This window comes from Larimichthys crocea, chromosome XII, assembly GCF_000972845.2.
Source record: "Larimichthys crocea isolate SSNF chromosome XII, L_crocea_2.0, whole genome shotgun sequence".
In the NCBI taxonomy this organism is placed as follows: domain Eukaryota; kingdom Metazoa; phylum Chordata; class Actinopteri; family Sciaenidae; genus Larimichthys; species Larimichthys crocea.
This window is the reverse complement of record NC_040022.1, coordinates 26,000,817-26,026,862: the sequence shown is the minus strand read 5'-3', so window position 1 is coordinate 26,026,862 and position 26,046 is coordinate 26,000,817. Positions and strand designations below refer to the sequence as shown.

Here is a 26,046-nt window from a genome sequence, read left to right as displayed (position 1 = left end):
ACCCAGACAAATAGAGGAAGGCAGTCCACAACTCCTCAGAAACCACCTCCTTATCTATTATTCAGCAGCAAGCTCTACCATGTCGTAGCTGACATGAAGACTTTCACCCTGAGTTGCATGCTCCTGCTTGAAGAACGGATTGGTGCGTGTATTCTCTGCCTGCGGGGCTCCAAACTGACTACAAGCAGAGGGAAATTGCAAGAAAAATCTCAACCTCTTTCCATGAATGTTTCGACCAATTCTTGAGCTGGTTACTATGCAGCTGACTCTTATCAGAAGTGAAGCGGCGAAGCTTTTCTATGTGACAATGAGAGGCACTGACAGGACACTCTGCATTTACCGCTTGTTTGCTCGCTTTGTGTCAGGCCACATTGATATTCACAGGCGTGTGTGTACATTGGTGTTTGTGTGTTTGCGTAAGTGTCTGTTGACTCGGTTAGAGCCACGGCTCCTAATTGTCCAGGAGTGTGTCTATTTATCCTGCACCGATCAGGCAGATGCTGGCAGATACGAAGAGCCTAATCTGGCTCCGTGCTAAGCGTCAGCTCTCATTTAATGGGTCCTTCTCAAACGTTCGAGACCATCGCCCTAACCAGCGTTTCTCAAGGCTGCTGGAATATTATTTACACTTAAGCACCATTGTTATTTTGTATTGTCCGCAGCTTATCATAATTATTGTAGATGCAATTAATAAATTAATATTAATATTAAAGACATGCCACAGATCAGCCAAGCTAACACAGGGACTTAATGTGCTTTTCCTTTTAGCAACTCTCTGTTGCAATTTTTCATCTCTATATAATGGTTCAGGTTGCACAAAGACGGACTTTTACAAGGGCTTACGTTTTATTTTATTTTGCTTTAGTTGACCTTTATTTCACCAGATGAGTCTGCTGAGATCCTCTTGTCATGCGATGACAGGAGGCAAGTCAATACAAGACATTGAAATGGTAGACAAAGTTAAAACATCACAATATATATTTAATACAACAACAAGAGAACCGACGTCTGTGAAGCAGAGAGGGAGATTTCAAATAAGGTGCAGCGATCGGAAACTATCATTTGTAATGAGTTCTAAAAGAAGGGTAACAGAATAAAGATGTGGAGTTGGAGGTGCAGGATTTAGGAACGAACATAGAAACATAAATTACTGTTGGCTAATTTGATTATTAAGTGGACATATGGAGGAGAGAGAGTACAGGTTACAGTGAGGTACCTAAGCAGATGGCAGTGTAGGGTAGATGATCTTTGAAGTCGCCAGAATCTAAGATTGGGAGAATTATCTTTTTATTGTTTTTACAATTTTGTTTTTATTGTGTGCTTTTACATCTTACAAATATACTTCGATATCTGAGTTCATCAGTTGCTGAGAGCTGTTGCAGTTCATTTGTCTGGAGATATTATTACACTAAACACAGTACTGCAGGAACACTGAGTGTAAAATAATAATACTGTAGATGGAAGAGCTCGTAAAAATAATTTTTGTGTGCTTCCTTTCAGACATAATTTACGTGCAAGTGTGTGTGTGTGTGTGTGTTTCAATTTACCCTCAGGATTTATTGACTTTGAGACAGACTGGTTTAAATGAAATGTCTGTGTGCTTGTGTATGTGTGTCTGTTTGCCTGATAAGGTGTGTGTTGGGGGGGGGGACACAATTTTAAAATGCACACCAGTTTGACTGGGGATGGGTGCCAAATTGTTGACCCCAAGTTGATTTAACTACCGGAAATTGTTGGCGCTTTTATTAGGGTAAGGTTGAGGTTAAGTGAGTGCCATGGTAATGAATGTGAATCTGATGCAGTGTCCTTGTATGTGAAACTAATGTGTGCATGCGGTGTGCATGCATATCTACTCAGTGCCATCACCCTGGAAAACACGCTGGTCATCCTGTCCACTGTCGCGCCCGATGCGGGACGTTACTACGCCCAGGCGGTCAATGACAAGAATGGGGAGAACAAAACCAGTCAGCCCATCATACTCACAGTGGAAAGTAAGTACTCGTAAAAAACACAGAAAGTTTGTGTCATCAGCAGATTGCATTTTTGTGGAAGAAAATGGAGTTTGGGCTCATATTCAGCCCAACACTCAACAGACATTCATGTAATGCAACAGGTGGCTCAGCCTAAGAACAATAGAAACAGAGATAGCGCCATCTACTGGCCTGCCCTTTCATCATATCGGTCCCCTCTGTCTGTTCTCCCTCCGTCTGTCCAGCAGATGTAATCATACCCATTACCTTTACCACAGTAGTTGTCCTCTTGTTCTTCACTCTCCCTCTCACCTCTGGCTCTAGCAGTGAATTACAATCATAAGGTGTGTTTTTAGGTCGAGCTCCAGCAGCACCTCTCTGACTGACTGGTTGTTGGAGCCCATAAAGTGTGGACCTTCAGTTTAATCGCTCCTCACAAAAAAGAGATTTATGAAAATGACACTGAGCGAGCGTGAAATGATTAAAAATAAAAAAACACCCACCCACGCAAACACACATCCGATTAGAAGGTCAGCCTCACTTATAAACATGTTCACAACTTCAAATAAGGTTGGGCATTGCTTATGCAAGCATGGTCGCATGTTAAATCATTAGTGTTTAGCTGAACCTGTCGCTGCCCTGTCACCCCACTTACTGTTACATACTTTCATCTAAACAAAATCAGCCTGTCACAGCCTACTACCAGCACCCAATTAAAAGAGTAACCGAATGTGTTCTCTTATCAGGTTCAACCTTTGATAAAAGATGAAACACACATATGATTTGTATTATTTATCCGATGGGTGCTTTGAGTGCCGTGCGAGGAGTTTAGTCACATGTGGAGCTGCACATTTTCAATATCAGCTTCCCGCTCGCTCCAGCATTTTCTCATCATATCATTAATACAGTGTTTGTAATTCAATACGCGTGACACAGCAATCTGTGGGGACCAGATATCGAAGGAATATCACTGAATCTGGCCTCGTGGATCACACAGCCGTATTTTGCATCTGAAAGTCAATAAGGTTTTTACAGCTGCATTTGTTCATTTTAGGCAAGTCTGTGGAGAAAAAAGACAGAAAAATATGCAGGAGAGGGAGCGCGCTGTTCCACAGGGAGCATACAAATGAGACAGAGCTGAGTCTAATAGTAAAAAAGAAGCAAGCTGACGTTGGCTAATGCTCCAAGTGGGCAGACGTTTTATCTTTTGTTTTACTCTTCAGAGCGCGAAAGTCTACAGTTGACTCGGGTTTACAATTGTCTTTGGACAGATCTAAACAATATGGTGACATCGGTATCTACAATTTGCTATGCAGGTCACCACGTTGTTTACTTTCCCCATTTAATTAGAAGATTACACACTTGAGGTATTCTCAACACTGAGAGTTTCTAAACTGCAATACATTAATTAGTGTCTGCCAAGGAACCAATCATGTCTTCTAGGAACTAAAATGAGTTATTTGACAAGTCAAATGGATTCCCAGTTTTCATTGGCAAACATAGACAACATTCTCAGCCAAATGTTATGAAATTTAACTGGACTGGAACAATCCAATTTAGTTTGCATATTTTTTACACACATTCGTAAAACATTTCATTAAGCTAAAATAGATATTAAAGTGTAATATCAGCACATTATCTGCACTTACAACCAAAAAAAAATATTCATAGATTGTTATATATTATGTGCTGTTGATACCACTAACCTCTGTGACTTTGTTTGTTCTTGATCTTGGACTCTGCATCATCTAAAACATGCGAAATGCGCTCATAGATTCCTCTTCCCATCACTTCCTCTTCTCTTCTGTCTAAGTCAGCTTCTTCTCATGTATCAGTAGCACAGAGACCATAAGACCCAATCAAACCTTCTCCATAATCTTACCCATTAATTAGACAACAAAAAATTAGACAGATCAGCCAAATTCCTGTAATCTTACATTTGAGCCAATAACTCCGAGTGATTTAGCTTTTTCCTCATAAAATCCTCAGAGCTTGGCAAATCATTGCAGCCCATTTAATTTGATCTTTTTTTGATTTTTTTTTTTTGTTTTGTTTCTTCAGATGACTTGACAGCAAGTTGTTCTACATTGATTGATAGTCTTCATTATGCTAATTAATGATAATGTCAATAACGCTGTCAAGACGATGCCTGCACAGCTATGATGAAATGGATTAATCAGGAGGTCTGGTCGAATTCTAAAGCCTTTCTTCTGCAGCATCGCATAGCTTTATCTATTTCCTTATAAACTGATGGGTGAATCATCTGCCTTCATGTCATTTTAAGACACGAACACAAAAAGATACGTTTCGTTGTTCTTCTAATGACTCTTCATGTCAAGACAAAACTTTTACGTCTACCAAACATCATGATATTGCATTTTAGGGTCATGGTCCACCACTCCCCCTTTTTTAAGAAGCCTATGGTGTTATAAGGAATTACCTTTTTCAGTCGGTGTTCAGGTATGCTCCGAGGTTAATTCAAGTGATGTTATTTTGAAATGTTAAAGGCTTTCTTTAAATGCGCAAGCAAAATGTCAGCAGCAGTTAAATGTGGCTTTGTGCTTGAAGCTGTAAAGTCATAGTATCTGGATCAGCTAAAATCACCACTTTTAAAATGCCTACTGTGAACATTTGCACTCAAGGCCGTTCTTTCTACTGATCTTAAAACTCATGTTGTGGATTTATGGGCAGCCCCACAAAAAAAGAAAAATAAATCTAAGTCAACAAATTGTTTAAAAGTATATTTTATCGCTTATTTGTGAATATTCTGTAATAAACTTGGCTTTGGACAATTATGAACACATGATTTCAAACTCTGCAGCTGAAGAGCTGGAGACCTGAATGAAGCAATCAAATGCAGAGCAGAATCAAACAGCAATAACCCACCAAAAGACCTCCTACATTCAGTCAGTGTCGTTACACTGCTGAGATACTACAAAAATTGGCCCTGAAAGAGTGTGATTCATAATGAGACAGCACAAAACAACAATAATGAAAATAAAAACTTACCCTATTAACCCTGTGTAGCATTACAAAAAAAACCCCCAAAAACTGTGCACCATCACAAACATATGCATACAGCCAGACACCGTAAGCGCATACAAGCGCAGAAGGCCCGTACCCGTACTCCGGGGAGGTGGGGGAAAATGAGATCAGATTCAGAGAGAGATCACTGATTGAGGGCAGTGAATCGATGGTTGGCTGGAGGCTCCGTGAAACCCGTGAGTGATGGTGCTGCATTTAATCGCCTTTTGTGTTTGTCTCAATTATGCTACATAATGGCTTCTAACACCTGGGCTAACACCGTGCTCGGGAAATGCTGTGTGCACTAGAAAAAAGATCTAAAGTAAAGACAGGGGTGTTAATAGTTGGGTGATAGCATGGCGACTACCTGCTGGTGTGATAGTGACAGATTGTCAGTCTCTATGTAAGGATCTAGTCATGCACATTTAGCTTTAACAGGCAGAGGCACAAGCTTAATCTAAGGTCTGCGTATAGTGTATAGATTTTTTCACGTTTTTCTGTCTGCCTGTGTGTATTTCTTTGTGCATGATAGATGTGGGAGGGCCTGCAGATCCCATCGCCCCGTCTATCATCATCCCTCCCAAGAACACCAGTGTAACGATGGGGAGAAACGAGGCTATCATGGAGTGTGTTGCCAACGCGAGGTAAATTTTCATAAATGAAAATGAACATTATGAAAACACCTACTGTATCTCACCTCCAGATTGAATACTTTGTGAGTTTAATTGAGCCTTGAAACATGATGGAAAAGTATTTTGTATGTCTCTCATTTTGTACCTCTCCTCCATTCTTTCCTTTGATTCAAGGCTTCACTCTGTTCTCCGGGCCTTGCGCAATCCCAGTCTGACTATTATCTCCAATTCAAAGACTTAATCAGAATGACAGATGTATCCCATTGCTCCGTGACCTTGAAACAGAATATGAATCTGTATTAAAAACCACGCTCGCTAGCTCTTGCTCTCTTTTTCTCCTTTTCATCTTTTTTTTTTCCCTCCTCCAGACCCCTTGTCAAAATGAGTATTACTTGGAAGAAAGACGGTGTTGTGGTCAATACGGGCATCCGAGATTTTGGCCGTAGATTGGTCATCAGTTTGCCTGCCGTCAGTGATAGTGGTTACTACGAGTGTGAGGCTTCACTCCGCAGCAGCAGCGTCCCCTCAGTCACTGCCGGGGCCTTCCTGCACGTTCTCGGTAAAAAAAAGCTTATATATTAACCTCGCACAGAGCAGCTGAGGCTAAATTATCCAAATATTGCATCAGCATGCTAAACCCAATGTTGGGTGAACGTTAGAGTTGATGTTGTTATCTAGAAGGGAAAGAACACACACGATTTGTATTTGTTTTTAAAAAGGGCTTTAATAAGGCTGCTTTATGCCTTTTCTTCTTTGAAACAGAATATCCTCTGTTTGTCAAAGAGCCACCAAGTCACATCACAGCAGAGATGGAGAAGGTGGTGGATATCCCCTGTCAGGCACAAGGTTAGTGCTGTTTGTTTTCTGTGTGAAAGAGCAAAAAGAATAAAAAGAACAAAAGAGTCAAAGTGACAAGGGGGGAAAAAAAAATTAATCCTCTCCTTCCTCTGCAGGCACACCGCAGCCAGACATAGTGTGGTATAAAGATGCAGTGCCCATCAGCCCGGTAAAGATCCCCAGGTACAAGGTGTTGGTAGGAGGGAGTCTGCAGATCAACGGTCTCCTGCCAGATGACACGGGGATGTTTCAGTGCTTTGCTCGCAATCTCGCAGGGGAGATCCAGACAAACACCTACCTAGCTGTTACAAGTATGTCCCCTTGAAAAATGTTCAAAAGCTGTCCGCACGTCTGCTGTTTAATTCTACACCTCTTCCCCTCTCTATTCTCTCTTTTTATTCTTAAATCCGCTCCACTGTTCTCATTTCTAATCCTCTTTTCTTCTCCTTCTCTCTGTCCTGCCTCCTACACCCATCTATCTATATATCTCTTCGCATTGACAGATTTGTCACCTTGGATGCTCGGGCAATTATTGGCTATTTTTGAATCAGAGAATGTGCAGTAGAAGCAGAGAGCGAGAGATGGAGACTTGCCTTGTCAGATTCTCCGAGCTGTCCCTGAAAATGAGACCTGACAGCCGCCCCTTTTGTCGAGTCTATTAAGCTCTCAGCTGCCGTCTGCTTTATTAGAGAGAAAGCTGTTTATATCTCTCATTATCACCTCTGTCTCACCTGATTGTGTTTGCATGTGTGTGTGTGTGTGTTGCTGTGTGTGTGTGTGTGTGTGTGTGTGCGCGCGTGTGTGTGTGTGATTGACCCCTCCCGTCGCAGGTATTGCTCCTAACATCACCGCTGGCCCTGCTGACAGCGCCGTGATTGACGGTATGTCAGTCATTCTGCATTGTGAGACCTCTGGAGCCCCACGGCCTGCCATCACCTGGCAGAAAGGTACGTGGGATAACAGCATGAGGTGCTGAGTGGGGGTTCATTATGCTGCATTTGGACTTGTCAAAGTTAAATGTGAGCTATGGAGAGCTTTCAGAATATGTATTTTCTCCAAACAAGCTTTACTTCTTTACTTTTGCTTCACCGCTTTTCCCTCCTGTTTGTTTTCACTGACATTTCTCCAATACCCTAATCTCTCCGCCTCCCTGTTCCCCACGCTTTTTTCCCTTCTTCATTCCATACCATCAATCACTTCCGCCCTTCCCTGCAGGTGAACGTGTCTTGGCCAGTGGCTCGGTCCAGCTCCCCAGGTTCACTCTGCTAGAGTCAGGCAGCTTGCTAATCAGTCCCTCCCACCTGTCTGATGCTGGTACCTACACCTGCATGGCCAGTAACTCCAGAGGCATTGATGAAGCTTCAGCTGACCTAGTGGTCTGGGGTAAGCATAACAGAAACTGGATACTCTCTGTTCATCCTTCATTTGCTACTATTGTCTGCAAACCTTGTCCAGCACATTTGGCGAATGCTGTAAATTATGAGGCCAAGCTCAAACCACAAGAGAAATCCTTCTCCTTTTTTAATCCATTACTTGTTTGTTGAAGATTCACTCTGTACCTGGCTTCTGGAGGTCATTGCCAAGATAACTGTAGTCTAATGACTCACGCCTGTACTCATTTTCAATGCATAAATTCTCATTGCCAGTCCTTGAAAGCCTCGCAAAAAAATACACGACCTAGCAGAAATACTGTATGATTCACTCTGTTTCAGCGAGACGTTGAGTGAAAGATGAGACCAAGTCCGGTAAGCTCTGTTCAAACAGACAAACACAGTCCCTGAGTAACAACCTCTGTGTGTATTCGCAGCACGTACCCGCATCACTAAACCTCCACAAGACCAGAGTGTCATCAAAGGGACCAAGGCTGTAATGACCTGCGGTGTGACCCACGACCCCAGTGTCACTATCAGGTAATGATGACATCCACTGTCGTATATGGTATTTTCTCAGATTTCTTGTCTTTCTTCATGCAAACATAGTCTAGAAAACACGCTCGGATCTCAATATGGTACTTAATTAGTTTATGAAATCTGCAAGAGATCTTATACTGTTTATCTACCCTTCAACGACCTCCTATGGGAAGATTTTCAAACTCTTAGAAGCTGATTGAGGAATTAGTCCATCGCTTTCTCTCGCTCTTCAGACAGTCTTGAGCATGATGGAGTGTGTGTACATGCATCTGTCTCAGAGGGAGTGAAATGATGTCTGTGGAGCCCAGTGATTAGAGTGCCTGTCACCTGTGGGCCCACGGCATTGATCAGATCGCGGGGTAAACAGATGAATATGTAAACAGAGTAATAACTTCAGACAGCGCCTTTAATTAAACGCAACACAGAGGAGATTAGCTGGAAAGCCCAAACAGTCGCAATTAATCACAGGAGCTCCTAGTGTGTGCATGCGTATGTGGGGGAGGGATGCATGTGTGTTGGTCAGGGGGGGGGCATCCATATGTGACACAGAGAGAAATGCACGGAGGAGAGGTTCGGCACTGTACGTGCGACAGAGAGAGATGGTTTTCAGATTCAAATCACTTTGCCATCAGCCTCGCAAGGCTTTTTCCATCGGTGTCAGCGCCTTCTGTGTTTTTGCCGTATGAACTGACACAAAGCAAACAGATTTACTGTCACAACACTTCAGAGACACACGGCGTTAAAGTGTGTACATACACATGCCCGTATTACCTCCAGGTATGTGTGGGAGAAGAGCGGTTCGGTGATTGACGTGAACACGTCGCCCCGCCTGCGGCTGGATCCCGACGGGACCCTGCACATTTCCCAGACGTGGTCGGGTGACATCGGTACATACACCTGCAGGGTGACCTCAGTGGGTGGCAACGACTCCCGTAATGCTCACCTTAGAGTCAGGTCTGCATATTTGTCTCTCCTGTCTTATCTTGCTGTCTGTATTTTATTTTTTTTGCCTTGATGGATGGATGTTTTCTCCACTGTTGTGGTTTATCACTGCTCGCCACTCTAATCCATCAACCCCTCTAATATTTACAATGCAAAGCCCTCGCTTTGGCTGTTTAATTCTGTTATTTTCTGCCTCTCTTGTCTGATTCTATTTCGCTTTATCACTTTATCCCTCGTTCACACACACACACACACACAAACACAAATGTACCTACAGGCAGCTGCCCCATGCTCCAGAAAACCCAATAGCAGTTCTGAGTGCCACAGAGAAGAGGGCCATCAACCTCACATGGGCTCAAGCCTTTGATGGCAACAGCCCCCTGATCCGCTACATCCTGGAGGTCTCAGAAAACAGTGAGTTGTTCAGTGTTGTTCCCAATCACTAAGGTACCAGTGTCACCATTAACACTGCATGTTGCTCCGAAAACCAATGTTTCTTGTTAGTTATTGTAAAGGCAATATTATTATTCCATACTCCCTGGAAGCACTCATTTGCCAGCCCTTTTATTATATTACATTTCCACTGTGTCCCTAAAATTGGCAGTTGCGTCCCCTCTTACCTTCTGCAATCAGTATAACTCAATTGCCTCACCTGTACGCTTCCTCGCGAATGATCAGGGAACCAAATTGTGTCGGTGCCCAATGCACTTATCTTCCTTTCGCATGATAAAATCAAAGAAGTGAGAATGCGTTCACCCATGGAGAGTAAATCGTTCAGCCATTTCTCATTGTAGCTCAGGCTAACTGAGAAGATGACAACTCATTAAGAGGAAAATGAATCCGAGGATGCAAACGGGATCTGTTTTTGGGATAATTTCATTTCAATCTGATATTTAGAAGGAGCGTGTACAAAATAAATGACTTGTTTTTTTTGTTTTTTTTATCAGCTGCAATATTATTACTGAAAATGAAACAATGGTGTGCAATAATAGTCAGGAATAACATTTGAATTTAAATTTGAGTTTGCAAGTGCGCACAAGGACTTTCTCAAGAATGTAAGTGTTCTCATGAGGTCATTTACTGTTCACAGCTCTGTCTGTATGTGCATCTATTCTCCATCTCAGATGCCCCCTGGACGGTGCTGCTGGCCAATATTGAACCAGAGTCGACCGGGGTTACTGTTGGTGGCCTTATTCCAGCACGCTCGTATCAGTTCCGCCTGTGTGCCGTCAACGATGTGGGCAGAGGGCAGTTCAGCAAAGAAACTGACCGGTTGGTGCTGCACATAGCTGCTCTGCATCTACTGAATATTAAAAAATGTTGCTAGAAGTCTGTGTAACTTAATGTGTGCGCTGGCCGTGAAAACAGCATAGCACTTCAGGGTCTTTCACAGTTGCGGAACAGCGCGTTCTTCTCTCCCGTCTCAGCATTTGAATAGAAATTCCCATGATTATTTCCTGTACAGTAAGTCCACTTTTTTTTTCTTCTTCTTTTTTATTTCTGGTCTTCACTCCTATGGGAGTGAGAGATCAGCCAGCTTCGGGACGAGTCTTTTTCAAGATAAAACTGTGAATGAGCTGAAATTGCGCTTTGTGAAGACTTGATGGGTGCGCTGAGCCAGCTTCATCTCTCTCCCTACTATTAGATGTCGTTGCCGTACATCATGACTAAAATACAGAGAGGCTTGAAAGAGCACAGCATCGCACAGACTCGAATCTCGTGTAAATTCTCTCGACGAGCAAGACGAAATTGTCATAATTATACATACGAAACGACACACACATATTCTTAGCTCATCACAATTCACACACTGTTGTCTGACCTTGTCCGCATCGGCCCATTTGCTGCTATTACATCCTCTGCAAGGATCTCCCTCGAAACTAAAGGCTATCGTTGGCCACCACGCTTCGCACCACACACTCATTCACAGAGCTGAATTCCTGTGTGAATGTGCCTAGACAAGAGCGCACTGCAGGAGGGTGACTGAGCGTCAGAGAGAGTGCAGGGCTTTTCTGAGACATCTCTCGGGCACACCTCTTTGATCCTAAACACTCTGCTTCATCTCCTCCAGAGCAGTGCTCCCATGCACTGGGAAGAAATCAAGATGTCATCTTAAATTGACTTAAGGGAAAAATCTGTCTGGATATCTCTTTCTTGTTCTTTTATATCTTTCTCTCACTCGCACTGTCTCTCTATTGTGCTGCTCCATTTTCACCAAGGCCTCTTTGATCCTTGTCACGCCACGGCAAGATGTCCCTCTACGGACAGTATTATTGAGACTATGTTTTGGAGAAAAAAAACTCAGGCACACTTATCCCAACTTTCCTTTATGGTGTTTTTAAAAAATACAAAAAGAGGCTTTATAATGATTTGATGCCTATGATGAAATGGGATAGAAATATGTGGAAACACAAGATAATTAATGCATGGCTTCAGCTTTTCTCTCTACTTTAACATCGCTTTTCCCTTTTCTTTCCCTGCTGCCACAGACTAACTCTCCCTGAAGAGCCTCCCAGTGCCCCCCCTCAGACAGTCATTGCAAGTGGTCGCACCAATCAGTCCATCATGATCCAGTGGCAGCCACCCCCAGAGAGTCACCAGAATGGTCCACTCCAGGGCTACATCATCAGGTAAGAAGACCATGACAACCTGCCTAATTTCTTCCTAGGGATAGGTGACTGTCTGGGCCAGTGCCATTCACAAGTGATAATAACTGTTATGTCAGCTCCTTTTCTTCCTCTCCATTTCGCTTCATTCTCGCTCAGTGCTGCAATAGAATAATTGGTGCCAATTAAATACCTTCCTCTCCATTCATCTGTTGTCACTTCTCTTTTTGTAACCATTTTTTATAACTGTTCTGCATGACTTCTCTTCTATGACTGCTCACCCTTCCTTTTTTTTTTTCTCGTCTTCTAATATATTTATATTTGTCTCTGTCTGTGTGGTCCCTGTCTCTCCTTTTGCTGCCAGGTACTGTCTGTCAGGTCTTCCGGTTGATTGTCAGATGAAAAACATCACCAACCCAGACCAGACCAGTCTGCTCCTGGAGGACCTTATCATCTGGACCAACTATGAGATTGAGGTGGCAGCCTATAATGGAGCTGGCAGGGGCACATACAGCCACAAAGTCACTGAATGGACACTACAAGGAGGTGAGGGCAGCACACATTGTAATCCCAAGGAAGGCCTGCCAGCAGTCCAAGCAGCTAAGCCAAGGTTAAGGATTGTCTGCAAGCGGCAGGTTTTGAAATTTGAAATGTTTCATGCAGCCCAGTTGCCATGAGTACCAGATGTTTTTATTTGATTCTATGAATTCCATTAATCGCCTGCAGCAGCATTATGTTAGTCCCCTGGATAATGTTAAGCCGGCGGCACAAAACTTGTAACTGTTAATTAATCAAATCATCTGTTTTTAATGATCAAATTAAGAGTTGTACAGCCATGTTTTCTCAACAGCACGCTTTTCCTCTGCTAGCCTTGAAAAGGTCATTCACACGTGTTGTTAAGAAAAACGCTTACTCTTATCTCAATCAGAAGTCAGCGTTTAGACTGCCTACTGCAGCAGCGAGGCTTTTAAAGGAATTTAAGATGGCCGTGTAAGTGCTATTTGCCTCTCAGCGCTGTTTATTTGTTATTTTGTCAGGTTTAATGCAGTTAATTTCTCAATAAGTGCTGCAGTACTGTTGAACAAATTGTGTGCAGACACGAGATTATAGCCTCACCAGAGCCTTCCATCAGGTTTTTACTGTGTTTTTTTATGTTTACTTTGACTCTCATGCTGTTATTGCTACAGTATCACCTATTTTTATATAACTGCATTTACCGATTTCTTTTCCACTTTTTTTAAAGTTACCAGACAATGATGTGCACGAGACATACCTTTCAGTGTTGCCAAAGGAAGCTGCCGCGGTTGACTTCCTTTCTCATTGTACAAGCTGAATAGTATAATTAGAACACACTTTGTGAACTTTCCTCCATGTCAAACAGCTACATATTTCTGTCACGGCCAGCGATTCCAGCACCTTATGTTCCTTGCCTCCCTTGTCTATTCAAAATCTTCAGAGGATGAAAGTCACATTTGTCACTGGGAAATTATACACTATTATACCAAGCCAGATCTAAGATTATTTTTGGCACCAAGTACAAAGAGGATATGCACAGATTGTGAATCCGGCTTTAAAGTAAAGTAAAAAAAGCCAAAACCTCACATTAACATGCTGACTTTTTGTCCAGAAATATAGCCAAAGCAGGCTATAGCTAAGGCATCAGCATGTTGAAAGGTTAATCCATGTTTTTATTGCAAGAATATTGAATAACGTTCCCTTTAGTGGCTTTACTAAAAAGCCAATTCATAGATTAGAGTGAGTTTAAATTGCTTCTACTAGACTTTAATAAACACGAGAAAGAGGATATCGTTCCTAGTTTAGATGTGCAGCGCTGGCTTCCAGTTTGATTTTAAATTCCTTTAACTTGTATATAAAGCTTTGCAAGGCTTAACACACTCACATATCTCTGAATTCCTGTCATGTTAAATCCACTTCATGAACAGAGATCCTCTACAACAGGCTCACTAAATATTCTCGAGAGGACTCGTAAGAAAATTGGGAGTGTTTCCATTTCCTATTCTGTTCCACTCCCTGCGCCGATACAGTTATTAGAGGGTGAATCAGCAGATATTTTGATTTGATTAGGTTTTACAGTTTGTATATCAGCTTGTTACACTGGTTTCAGGTTTAAGTTAATTTATTCATATAGCTTTTTGTAATGAAAAAGGAATGGAATACTTAACAGAGACAAAAAAAAAATACAAGAAATACACAGAACGTGTTGGGGAGCTTAAAGTACTTCTTATCCTTACCTGAACCAGGTTCTGCTACATTCTTCTGTAGGAAGGTGTTCATTGTTTTCTCCCGCTGATTTATATCAAAGCGGTGAACAGGTGTGTGTGTGTGTGTGTAAAAGGAGTCGACATTTTCATCTGTTTCTTTTGGCCTGACGATTACAAAATACTTCAAACACTTCAGAAATTATGCATTCTACATGGCACACATTATCGTTAAAGCCGTGGAAACTTCAGCACACTTTGTGTGATGCCTGATCAATCAGTCAATTAATGAGCGGGTCCATACCTACTGCAAATAAACAAATGAGCTGCATTTGTAAAGAAACGCAAGGTCGTTGTGTTTAATTTCGCAAAACTGAATGAGACCTGGGAGGTGGCAAACATCACCATTTTATTTCCACTTGCCTTGCAAAAAATAAATAATAATTTCATCATCCAAGTCAGTGTTAGTGAATAATGACAGTGAACGAGGCGTTCATATTGTTTAGCTCAGCTCCCATTAATTGGATGTTTCTGTCATTCACTCCATTAAAGGCGCATGAATAGATCATGATGTGCATTTAAATATGTTCAGAAAGAATGGAGGTTAGCTGAAGGATACAAGGCCGATACTGTCCAATCAGCTTCATTAATGTGACTCCCCAACTGTTTTCCGGTATTACATCAGAATCGCATGCTCACTTCAAACAAACTGCTGCAGGGTTCACCTGGAAGGCGCCTGAGGCAACTGCTCTCGCACCCAGTTTGATTGGCACATTCTTACCTCCCCAAATGAGCCAAAAAAAATAAAAAAAATGCTTCAGCCTGATTCTCACGCTGTAAATAAAGGCTGGTCTGAAAGTGCTTGTTGTACATTTTCAAGCTTTTCCCACTCTTATCTCCTCAATGCCGTCTCCCTTACTCCCTCCGTCTCTAACCCGCCTCCTCTCTCTTCCTCTGGATCAGTGCCCACTGTGCCACCAGGAAATGTACAAGGCGAGTCTGTCAACTCCACCACAGTGCGTTTCACCTGGAGTGCCCCGAGCCCTCAGTTTATCAATGGAATCAACCAGGGATATAAGGTGAGAGGACCCTTTCTGTCAACTGGTGCACTCTAGTGGTCAGAGGTAGATGAGCACTCTGTCTGGCAAAGTCTCAGTACGTTGTCAGATTGATTGCACTGAAAGCCTAAATTTCTCACCGGACCACAAAGCTGTTTTTAATTTTAGTTTAATTAATTTTAAAAAAAAAATCTTTATACAACCAGTTGTTTGCCTAAAATGCCCACATTAACTTCCTGTCTCTTTTAATTTCATCAATTCCAGCTGTTGGCATGGGAACCCAATCGTGCAAATGAGGTCACAATTGTTACAGTGCGCCCTAACTTCCAGGACAGCGTTCACGTTGGTTACATCACTGGCCTGAAAAAGTTCACAGAATATTACTCGTCAGTATTGTGTTTCACTACCCCTGGAGACGGTCCACGCAGCCCACCCCAACGCTTACGCACCCATGAGGATAGTAAGTACTCCTATTCAGGATATTATTTAGTATTTGGAGGTAATTACATGTCAGGCTGTTGTTCTGTTCGTTTAATACCTGTTTTTATTTTATTATTTTTATAGCCCCTGGTGCTGTAGGACACCTTAGCTTCACTGACATCTTGGACACCTCACTAAAAGTAAGCTGGAAGGAGCCACAGGAGAAAAACGGTGTTCTCACAGGTAACCATTAAAGATAACTACATAACGTTAACATGTCTTCTCTGCTTCTCTCGATTTATGAGTCACCGGGATGTGTTTTCTGTAAACTCTACTTTACACTATTCCCTCTTCCTCTAGGCTATCGTATCTCCTGGGAGGAGTTCAACAGAACTAATACTCGGGTGACCCATTATTTGCCCAACTTAACACAGGAGTACAAAGTGACGGGGCTCACTGCCCTCACCACTTACACCATCCAGGTAGCAGCCATGACTTCCAAGGGCCAGGGCCAGCTCTCCGCCTCCACTATTTCCTCCGGTGTACCACCAGGTCAGATATACTATTTGACTTTAAGCCAATAATTTGAAAGTATCCTCTTACTCAGCTATTTCTAAAAGCTCTACTCTATTCTATTATAATCTGTCTTTATTTTGATCCTCTTGCAGAGTTGCCTGGTCCTCCAACCAATTTAGCAATCTCCAACATCGGCCCTCGCTCTGTCACTCTGCAGTTCAAACCTGGCTATGATGGCAAAACCTCCATTTCCCGTTGGAAGGTTGAAGCTCAGGTGAGATGCTTCATATCTACTTAAACGTCTATGAGAGCAGATTTATTTTTCATATTATTTGCGCACAGGTTTTACAATACCAGTTCATTCTTTTTATTTGATTAGCTGCCGATATCACTCCATTCTCTCTGTGCATTTCAGATTGGTATAATAGGTGAGAATGAAGAGTGGCTGATGGTTCATCAGCTGTCTAATGAACCTGATGCTAGATCACTGGAGGTCCTGGACCTGAATCCCTATACATTCTACAGGTGAGTACACACACATACTGTTAAGGTGCTGTATGTGAAATAAAGGTAACATCCTGCACACCTGTATTATAAAAAATTGTGAAAATGTTGCAAATTGAAAAATCTGATAACCTAAACATTTTTCATGCTTTATCTTCAGTTTACTGTAATACAGATTTTATTCCTCCAGTTCTCTACTCATAAATAAATCCTATTCTCTGCTACCACAATGACCCAGTTTCCTTTTGGGCATCATTAAAGCTTCATCTAATCTAATCTAAAGTAATCTAATCTAATCTTTTCCCATATCATCATGATTAAACGCCTACTTTTTGATGATTTTTCCACCATCGGCTGCTTTTCTTTACCCCAGGTTCCGAATGCGTCAGGTAAACATTGTGGGTACCAGTCCTCCCAGTCAGCCTTCCAGAAAAATTGAGACCCTGCAGGCCCCTCCGGACATCTCCCCTGCCAATGTCACCCTGCGCACTGCCAGTGAGACCAGCCTGTGGCTTCGCTGGGTGGTAAGTTCATGGCTCATTGCACATTAAGCCTGACTCAGTGTGTATGAAGTTAGTGGAGATTATTATCAGATTTAGATATGCTATCTGGGTTATTCTGCTTCATACTGTATGGTATGTCTTTACACGCATATAAGCTATGTGAAATTGTTTTTTTGTCCTTCTCGTTTGTATGGTGGAAAATCATGTCGGGACTGAACTGGCAAAATGCCCTTGGGATATTAATTGGATACAACGTTTTTAAAAGATAAGCTTTGTAAAATCTGATTTAATTTCCTACATCAAAATCCATTTTTTCTTTTTTATATTAGAAAGTTAAACATTAAATGATGACTTTCTCTATGACACTGTGTTGATCAGTTTTGGCCATGAAACATGGCCTCATCCTTTTTCTGTAAATCTGGTTTTTGTATTCTTGGAGCTGTTATAGCATGAATGCAGGAGATGGCACTGATAATGTTCTGGAAAGTTGGATGCACTCTGTCCTTGATTATTGCTGCCCTTTGTCAGCGTTTGGCTAATGTATTCTTTGCTACATCTGCCCATTATCATCACTGTGCCAGTGCCTGAACAGTGCCAGGCAGAGAGAGAAAGGCAAGATACTCCTGCATCTGCTGCAGGATTATAAAATGGTGCATGTTACCTGAATTTAACCGCAGAGGAGTGTCAGAGAAGTGATACGGCTCGACAAATTAATGACATAGCTCAATGATTGCGGCCCCTTTCAAAAGCAGAATGTTAAACTGCAGTAAAATTTTGTGGTCCACTTCATGGCCGTGACTCACCAGTCTGAATCAAGCTCACTATCATTTCATAAAGACTAGCACATTCTTAGAAATAAGCCCAGAACATAAAGTATGCTCACTTATCATGCTCAATTATGTTCATTTCAATATTAATGTACTAAAAAATCACTCAAGCTTGCACTTATGCCTTGTATAGCAACTGTGTTTTAATTGCCTTCGAAGAACTATTGCCTTTTAAAATTGAAATATTTACATGTTCTGATTAGATTATTATTTATTTAACACATTTGGTGAATGTACCATTATTTTAGGACAAGAGTATTACCACATTTTATTAAAACCACTCAAAGCAGTGCTGAGTGCTGAGAGGGTTTCGCTTCTCTTCCCATATTGCCTCTTGCGCCTGACAACGGCTCTTAGCTGTTGTAAAATCGCAGTAAAGTACGACCTTTCATGGCTTATTGCTTTATTATGCACTCACTTATGATGTCATTTATATTGATCTTGCTTGAACTGGGGAAATTAACCCCCCCCCCCTAAAAAAAACCTCTTAGCCTCTTCCAGAGTGGGAGTACAATGGGAATCCAGATCTTGTCGGCTATCGGGTCCAGTACTCTAAAGCTGGAACTAAAGGGGGAGTTCTCTCTCACGTCATCATGGACCGACTGGAGCGGGAGTTCACTATTGAGGACCTGGAGGAGTGGACTGAGTATGAGGTCAGAGTTCAGGCCATCAATGGTATTGGCTCTGGGCCCTGGAGCCAGCCAGTCCACGGCAGGACTAGGGAGTCTGGTGAGGATGGAAATATGTGCATACATATGTCAAACACATACTTAATCATATTTGAAGTTTGCTAAGCTCAGTGCCTTACCTGTTTTTGTAGTGCCCTCCAGCGGTCCCACCAACGTTTCAGCTTTTGCCACCACCTCCAGCAGCATCCTGGTGCGGTGGGGTGAAGTCCTAGAGGCTGATCGTAATGGACTCATTCTGGGGTACAAGGTCAGCAGTCAACAATCACCCTCCAGCTTATACCATTCATCTGAGAATGATCTCTATGTCAGAATAGCGATAACTGCAAAGACCTTCAACAATCCCTGTGTGTTTCAGGTCGTATATAAGGAGAAGGACTCGGACACAGCTCCCAACTTCTGGGCGGTGGAGGGGAACACCAGCCACAGTGTCCAGCTGAGCAGTCTGGGCAAGTACGTCCTGTATGAGATCCAGGTCCTGGCATTCACACGTATTGGAGATGGAAGGAGCAGCTCGCCGTCCATTTTAGAGAGGACCCTGGATGATGGTAAAAAATTTTGCACATGAACTCCCACACATTGTCTAACTTGGGATAATAGATTGATTTGCAAAGTTTTGAGTAATGAGAGACCATCTTCAATTGGGAGTGGCCTTAAATCCACAATCATAATCCCCATGTGCGATAGGAAGGCATGAATACCAAACATCAATTTATTATATGACCAATAACATACATGGAGCTGAAAAAAAAAGCACTCTGTATAAATGTACCTCAATAAACTATAAAACAATATGTAAGGTCCCCAAAGACTAAATTGCATCCTCGAATAGATACTTTCCCAGATATTGCTGGTTAGGGATGAAAAAGCTGCATAAATCGAAACACTTTATAATAAATACAGCAAGGTCTCAGAAAATATATACAGCGTGAAAGAAGCCTTGATGTCTATTGTCTTTATATTTATATATTTTATAATGGAGGTTTCTAATTAAATGTATTGTTGGTGTTGATTTTTATATGCTGTGTTAGGTTCATCCACAAATGTAACCTGCTAAATATGTGCATTTTCATGACTGCAATTATCTCTCGGAGCCTGTAGGATCTATTTATAGGGACCTACTTAATTTAATGGATGCAGTCTTGATAAGGTAGAGGTAAATTATTGTTACATGTGTATAAACTGAGGTCTAGTGTTTGCCTATTGGAATTTTGTGAGACCTTGTTGTATTTATTATGAAGCGGTCTATTTATTTTTTGACGTCCGCCAAGTAAATGCATCCCTACGGGTTCGTCTACAAATGAAACCTGCGATATTTGGGAATGTATCTTTTTGAGAATGGAGCTCGAGCGTTTTACTTTTTTAGCTCCATATTTCATTGGAGACCGTCACAGAGTACGTTTTGTATTTATGCCTTTCTATTGCACTGGGGAATGTGACTGGTTGCAGACTTACAGCCATCTAAGATGGCTCCCCAGTGTCACAGACCATTTGTCTGGTACTGAAACATCGCAAATAAATGTGTTATTAACTTTTGATCTGTCTTTCTCCTGTGCACCTGCTTCATGGAACAGATGTGCAAAGTGTTCTTCTGTTCTGAAACATGCATCTCACCAGCCTATGTAATGTCGTTATCTTTGAAATTGTATTTTCCACTGTGCTGAGGTTAATCAATCTGTATCAAAAACTTTCTCGCTTGAAGTGGGTTTTTTTCTGCTTTACTTTTTGTATCAAGAAACATGTTATGGAGAGCTTTTCATGTATTATCATGTTTGATAATAATTGTATTTTAAGGTGGATATAGATCCTTCATCCATTTGTTATCCCTGGATTTATATCACATGTACCTGACTGGTCATTTTTTGTGTGATAGTACCAGGCCCTCCAGTCGGCATCCTTTTCCCAGAAGTCAGGACCACGTCAGTCAGGCTCATCTGGCAGCCTCCTGCACAGCCCAACGGCATTATCCTGGGTCAGTTTACAATACACACACTTTCATCTATGACCTTTGTGTTTTGCTTTTGGCCTTCAAATGTCTACATGTTATATTGTGTGATATTGTAGTGCTGCTGCTCTCTTTCGTGCGTGACTTTATACTGATGTGAGTTTGCCTTGTTAGCCTATCAGATCACATACAGAAGAAACTCTTCAAACAGCAACGCCGCCACTGTGGACGTGCTGAGCCCCAGTGCGCGACAATACACGGCGACCGGACTGAAACCAGAACTGGTTTATGTGTTTCGCCTCACTGCTCAAACACGAAAGGGTTGGGGGGAAGCTGCTGAGGCTTTGGTGGTCACAACAGAAAAGAGAGGTAAAAATACTGCGGCTGAAATATATTTATGATTCACCTCCAAATGTTTTGAGAGTGAACGCATCTGTGTTTATGTCTGTGTACCCTTCAGCCCGACCTCAACCCACAAGCCGCCCTGTAGTGCCCCAAGAGGAAGTTCAGGCTCGAAGAGTGCTGTTGTCATGGGAACCAGGCAGCGACGGCCTGTCACCAGTTCGTTATTACACAGTCCAGTACAGAGAGCTTCCAGACAGCAACTGGACGGTCCACTCTGCGTCAGTCAGCCACGAGTCGCACTCCTACATTGTGGACAGGTAAATGTGAAGGTCCAGTTGCGTCAGCAGTTTTTTATTAATCACACCGTCTGAAAATAGAAACTGAGTAGGGCAGAATGTGCTGTACATGACGTACACGTTGCACTTTTTTCTCTCTTTTTTTAAGGTTAAAGCCTTTCACTTCTTACCAGTTCCGTGTAAAAACCACCAATGACATTGGGGACAGTGAATACAGCCAGGAGAGTGAAGCCATCACTACACTGCAGGATGGTAAGTACTGTTATTAGACATTAGACATGGACCAAACATGTCCACATGCAGCACTGAGTCATAATCCTTTAGATATTCTGTTGAATTGTAAAGCCTTTGTAGAACATGCCTTTACATCAACTGTGGATTTTTCGCAGTATACTTTACGTCAACAGTGCGTGTGTGTACTATCAAGCTGTTCCCTACCAGATTGTTTGAATTATATATCACTCTCCACAGCTGTGTTGGTTTGCTAACACCAAGATCCTTTTTTTTCTTCTTCTTCTTCTTCTTCTCCAGCCCCAGACAAACCCCCAACAATTCTGTCTGTTACACCTCACACCACCACATCTGTACTAGTCCGTTGGCAGGTATGCTGTTATATAGTAATAAATAAAGATATAAGGATAAACGATGAAGAGATAAAAGGATAGAAAAAAAGAGATGAATAGTAAAGAAAATATCTAAATAGATCAATTCTAAAGTCTGTAAAAATGAGTTTTAAGAAGTGGATTAAAAGAGACGGTCACCTCTTGTTTTGAGCCTCGACCTTGGAACAACCAGAAGTGACCCACCCGAGGAACTAAGGCTAAGGCATTGACCTGTACGGGTTGCATGCTGGCAATGTAGTTAGGGGCCAGACCCCAACAGGCTTAAAAAGTGATCAGTAAAATCCTAAAATCAATCCTAAAACGCACCAGAAGCCAGTGGAGGGAAGTTAAAATTCATTAACTGTGATGTTGTCTGCTAAAACCAGTTACATTATTTTTGTCAAAGGAAGAATGAATGGGATTTATTAGCCAGAACTATATTTGATTGTGTTAAACATTGGACATTAAGCAGACTTTGTCTTTTTGCAGCCTCCCGCTGAGGATCACATAAACGGAGTCCTGTTGGGGTTCAGGGTCAGATACCGGGAGTTACACTATGACCGGTTACGTAGCTTCACTGTCCGCACAGTCAACAGTCCCTCTGCCAACTGGGCTGAACTCGCTGGTGAGTTTATTTTCTCCACTGCTTACCCATTGACTACTTCTGTTTATATGCATGCAGAAAGTGGTGCTAGTATTGCTTTGATGCTATCGGTGATGATGAAGTGTGTTTTGCGGAATAGAAAGATATGTGCAACTCTTCTCACAATCCTGTGATCTGTTTTCCCAACTCTGCCCATTTTTTTCATCCAAACTCCAGCTCCTTACAGCGTCAGGAATTTAAGTGAATCTTCGCTCACCCAATATGAACTGGATAGTAAGTCTTATATCTTCTTTTAAGCCTCTCTTCCATCATTCTCCATCTGTTTACATGTCATCTGTTGTATTGCACGTCCACAAATTAGGCCATTTGTATGATAATTTAAAGCAAGTGCATGGTATACCATCCTCCCACTCAGCTGTATTCTTGGTGGGGTTGCTGCCTCAGTCTTATGATGTGCATATGACTTTAATCTCCCCATGCTGCCCCGTCATTATTTTGGTTTTCCTTCTTTTTAATCACTGACAAATCTTCGCTGTGTCCTCACAATAACCCCCGTCTTTTCATCAGATCGCCTCATAATTCCACTCTCTCTCCCTCTCTCTCTCTCTTTTTGTTCATTTTGCAATGTTGTCTTGCCACAGGCATCACTATTACTGTGTGGGCTCTCTCTGGAGTAACTTATTTTTGCTCTTTTATCTTAACTGTTCTATTATAATGCTGCTTTGGGTTCTATCCTTCCAGATTTGAGTAAACACAAACGTTACGAGATCCGTCTCAGTGTGTATAATGCTGTGGGGGAGGGTCCCAGCAGTCCGCCACAGGAAGTGTTTGTTGGAGAGGCGGGTATGTTTCTTCTCTGACTGTGCAGCATGTGTGTTAGTCTGCTTACCTTTAATCTTTTGAAGCAAGTCATACGAAAGATATAAAAAGTGTTATTGTTTTGCCTCTGTCCCATTCTAGTCCCAACGTCCCCTCCCCAAAATGTGGTGGTCCAGTCCTCAACAGCGACACAGCTGGATGTCATGTGGGATCCTCCTCCTCTGGATGCACAGAATGGGGACATACAGGGTTACAAGGTATCAATAATGTCTGTATTTCTGCAAATCAGCCAAACTTACATCATGCATGCCTTTCTTATTTTTATATTTTCATTGAAAAACATCAATCCTGCACTCTGAACTCTTTTATTCTGTTTATAGATTTATTTCTGGGAGTTTCAGCTCCAGAATGAGACAGAGCGCCTGCGTACTCTGTTCCTGCCAGAGCTTGGAGTGAAGCTCAAAAACCTGACTGGCTACACCACCTACATGATCAGTGTGGCAGCCTTCAACGCCGCAGGGGATGGGCCCCGTTCCCTGTCCACTAGAGGGCGCACTCAGCAAGCAGGTGAGTTACAGTAAATCCAGATGTGGTTGAGGAGATTAAAGTGATGTTAAAAACACTAGTGGGTTCATTCGAAGCTAAAACCTCCTGTCAACACCACATAGCACTTCCCAGTCTTTGCTCCTTTGCTGTTTCTTTACACCTTTACTGTCTTTCCCCTATGCGTCTTCCTCTGTCATCTGCACAGTTACACTCATTATTTAACCAAACGGTTCTCAAGTGCACGTGTAGAGTACTATTTCAAGGTTAGTTCTGTTCTCAGTCACAAAAGTAATGCAAATAATAGACAATGAGTGCCTTCATCTTGAACTTGAGTACTGCAGCTTTAAGACAAATAATGCAAGACTCATTCCTCCTATTCACCAAGAAATAGAATATTTTGACTAAAGAGTTACATCCTGTGGGATATAGCATAAGAGATCAGAGTCTTCTTGGCACGGCCTCCAGGACAAGTCATGGGGGTGGAAACCTAATGACAGCAGCAGAGGAATGAATACAAAGTGCGGGGGACACATGTAGATTAGTTTTTTGGCCGCTATTGCACAAAGACGTCTGTGTTTACCAGCTAGTGAGAGTCCCTCCTCTGCGGTTTCAGCACAAAAATGGTTTACAGTATAAATTTCTCTTGTCTTTTCCGCCCCCTTGAAGGCTATGACATTGGCGAGGGGTACAAAGTGCTGAGAACTTAAAAACACAGGCAGGAATTTTGGCTCTCTGCACCACAGGGTACTGGGAAGTGAGCCAACACAAGCTTTTGTGAATTTTATGCAGAATTGTGGCGAAATCCTGACACTTAGCTGGATCTGGGTTGGGTCAGCAGGCAGAATTCTCACAGCTCTTGTTCAAGGTCACACTATGATTTTGCAGACTCTTTTGTGGACTTTGAGTTTGCTTTTTATTGACTCATGAACAGTCTGTACACCACAGTACCTGTTTTGTACGTGCACTGTTTTAAGAACTTTCAAGGGTGACCCTTCAATAAGAAAGACTGGAAGCATCAAAGTTTTTGCTGAATTTATTTATTTATTCTTGTACAAGAAGGAGCGTTTTACAGTGCATCACATAAAAGGGGTTACAGAGAAAAAGGCTCCTAGAAGACCCTTGACAGTTGTCCGTCTTGGACACCTCCCCAATGATACAGATAATATCATAACGTCTTTTTTAGTTCTCTGATCAGTAATCAACAGAATGTTCCTTTGTCCAAATGATACAACCCTAACCTGTCTCCAACCCTTGTACTATTGTGACAAGTTACCTCAAGTTATAGTTGAACTTTATCTCTCCCTGCCAGCCTCAGCAAAACAAAGAGAAAAAGAGGAATTCACATGAGACATGCAAAAAACAGGACACACACATATTATATGAATTAAAAACATCTGGACTAGGGTATAATCCTAATTTTTATAACATGCACAAAACATTTTATCGGCCATGCTCTATGAACAATTAAATCACTTTTATTTTTAATCTCTTAGTATTTCTGTTTCATGCCGTTGAGCATGACCATGATTTTTTTTTTTTATTATTTTATGAATGACTATATAGATTTCCATCTGTCGCACTGATCCAATGCTGTTTTTGTTGCCAAATGACTCAAATGTGTTGAGAACTTGAAGCAAACTGCAAACTTAACTAGTTGAAAATAGGCTAAATTCTATTCTGACTTAAGAAAACTCAGATGTGTACTAGAGAGGAATGTCAGGAATGAATGAAATAAGTATTTCTGAACTTCGGGTTGCTTGCTGTATAATTATTATAAATAAATAATGAGTTTATTTATTTACTTATTTATGTGTGTCCCAGTTTGTGCCTTAATTACAGAAACTCAGGGAAAACTGTTTTCCTGGAATGTGCAAATGTTTTGATGAATATGGAGGAATATCCAGATCACTGCATTTTCTGTAGTGTTTCACCTCGGTACTGTGAAGCGACCTGTCATCACCTCTTTTCTCCCCTTTTTCACCAAAAGCGCCGAGTGCTCCCAGCTTCATCCACTTCAGCGAGTTGACTACAACCTCGGTCAATGTGTCCTGGGGAGAGCCCAAGCAGGCCAACGGCATCATTGAGGGTTATCGCCTCGTTTATGAGCCCTGCACTCCAGTAGATGGTGAGAAACTCTTGCCTGGAGCCTAATAACATTGCCATGTCTTGACATTCCTCAGCTGGCTCTCTGAGACAGTGATTTACAACCTCTTGCCTACTTACCATATTCTTTTT

General features: G+C 42.0%; 1 protein-coding gene across 5 annotated transcripts in view; it reads left to right on the top strand.

Annotated features, from left to right (window-relative positions):
- The window catches only part of sdk2a (sidekick cell adhesion molecule 2a), an 81,222-nt gene that overhangs the window by 46,552 nt on the left and 8,624 nt on the right, over nt 1-26,046 (top strand). For all 5 annotated transcript variants that reach the window (XM_019261048.2, XM_010756867.3, XM_019261049.2 and 2 more), the window contains exons 5-38: nt 1,858-1,991; nt 5,527-5,638; nt 5,995-6,185; nt 6,389-6,472; nt 6,580-6,774; nt 7,294-7,410; nt 7,679-7,846; nt 8,271-8,373; nt 9,151-9,327; nt 9,593-9,729; nt 10,440-10,587; nt 11,805-11,945; nt 12,286-12,467; nt 15,104-15,219; nt 15,463-15,658; nt 15,763-15,861; nt 15,979-16,170; nt 16,287-16,408; nt 16,550-16,659; nt 17,012-17,162; nt 18,460-18,697; nt 18,789-18,904; nt 19,013-19,202; nt 20,528-20,626; nt 20,774-20,968; nt 21,060-21,261; nt 21,389-21,492; nt 21,772-21,842; nt 22,332-22,467; nt 22,663-22,719; nt 23,188-23,289; nt 23,407-23,522; nt 23,646-23,832; nt 25,799-25,936. In XM_019261048.2, the coding sequence (XP_019116593.2) occupies nt 1,858-1,991; nt 5,527-5,638; nt 5,995-6,185; nt 6,389-6,472; nt 6,580-6,774; nt 7,294-7,410; nt 7,679-7,846; nt 8,271-8,373; nt 9,151-9,327; nt 9,593-9,729; nt 10,440-10,587; nt 11,805-11,945; nt 12,286-12,467; nt 15,104-15,219; nt 15,463-15,658; nt 15,763-15,861; nt 15,979-16,170; nt 16,287-16,408; nt 16,550-16,659; nt 17,012-17,162; nt 18,460-18,697; nt 18,789-18,904; nt 19,013-19,202; nt 20,528-20,626; nt 20,774-20,968; nt 21,060-21,261; nt 21,389-21,492; nt 21,772-21,842; nt 22,332-22,467; nt 22,663-22,719; nt 23,188-23,289; nt 23,407-23,522; nt 23,646-23,832; nt 25,799-25,936 (4,826 nt within the window). The remainder of the gene's footprint in view (nt 1-1,857; nt 1,992-5,526; nt 5,639-5,994; nt 6,186-6,388; nt 6,473-6,579; nt 6,775-7,293; nt 7,411-7,678; nt 7,847-8,270; nt 8,374-9,150; nt 9,328-9,592; nt 9,730-10,439; nt 10,588-11,804; nt 11,946-12,285; nt 12,468-15,103; nt 15,220-15,462; nt 15,659-15,762; nt 15,862-15,978; nt 16,171-16,286; nt 16,409-16,549; nt 16,660-17,011; nt 17,163-18,459; nt 18,698-18,788; nt 18,905-19,012; nt 19,203-20,527; nt 20,627-20,773; nt 20,969-21,059; nt 21,262-21,388; nt 21,493-21,771; nt 21,843-22,331; nt 22,468-22,662; nt 22,720-23,187; nt 23,290-23,406; nt 23,523-23,645; nt 23,833-25,798; nt 25,937-26,046) is intronic.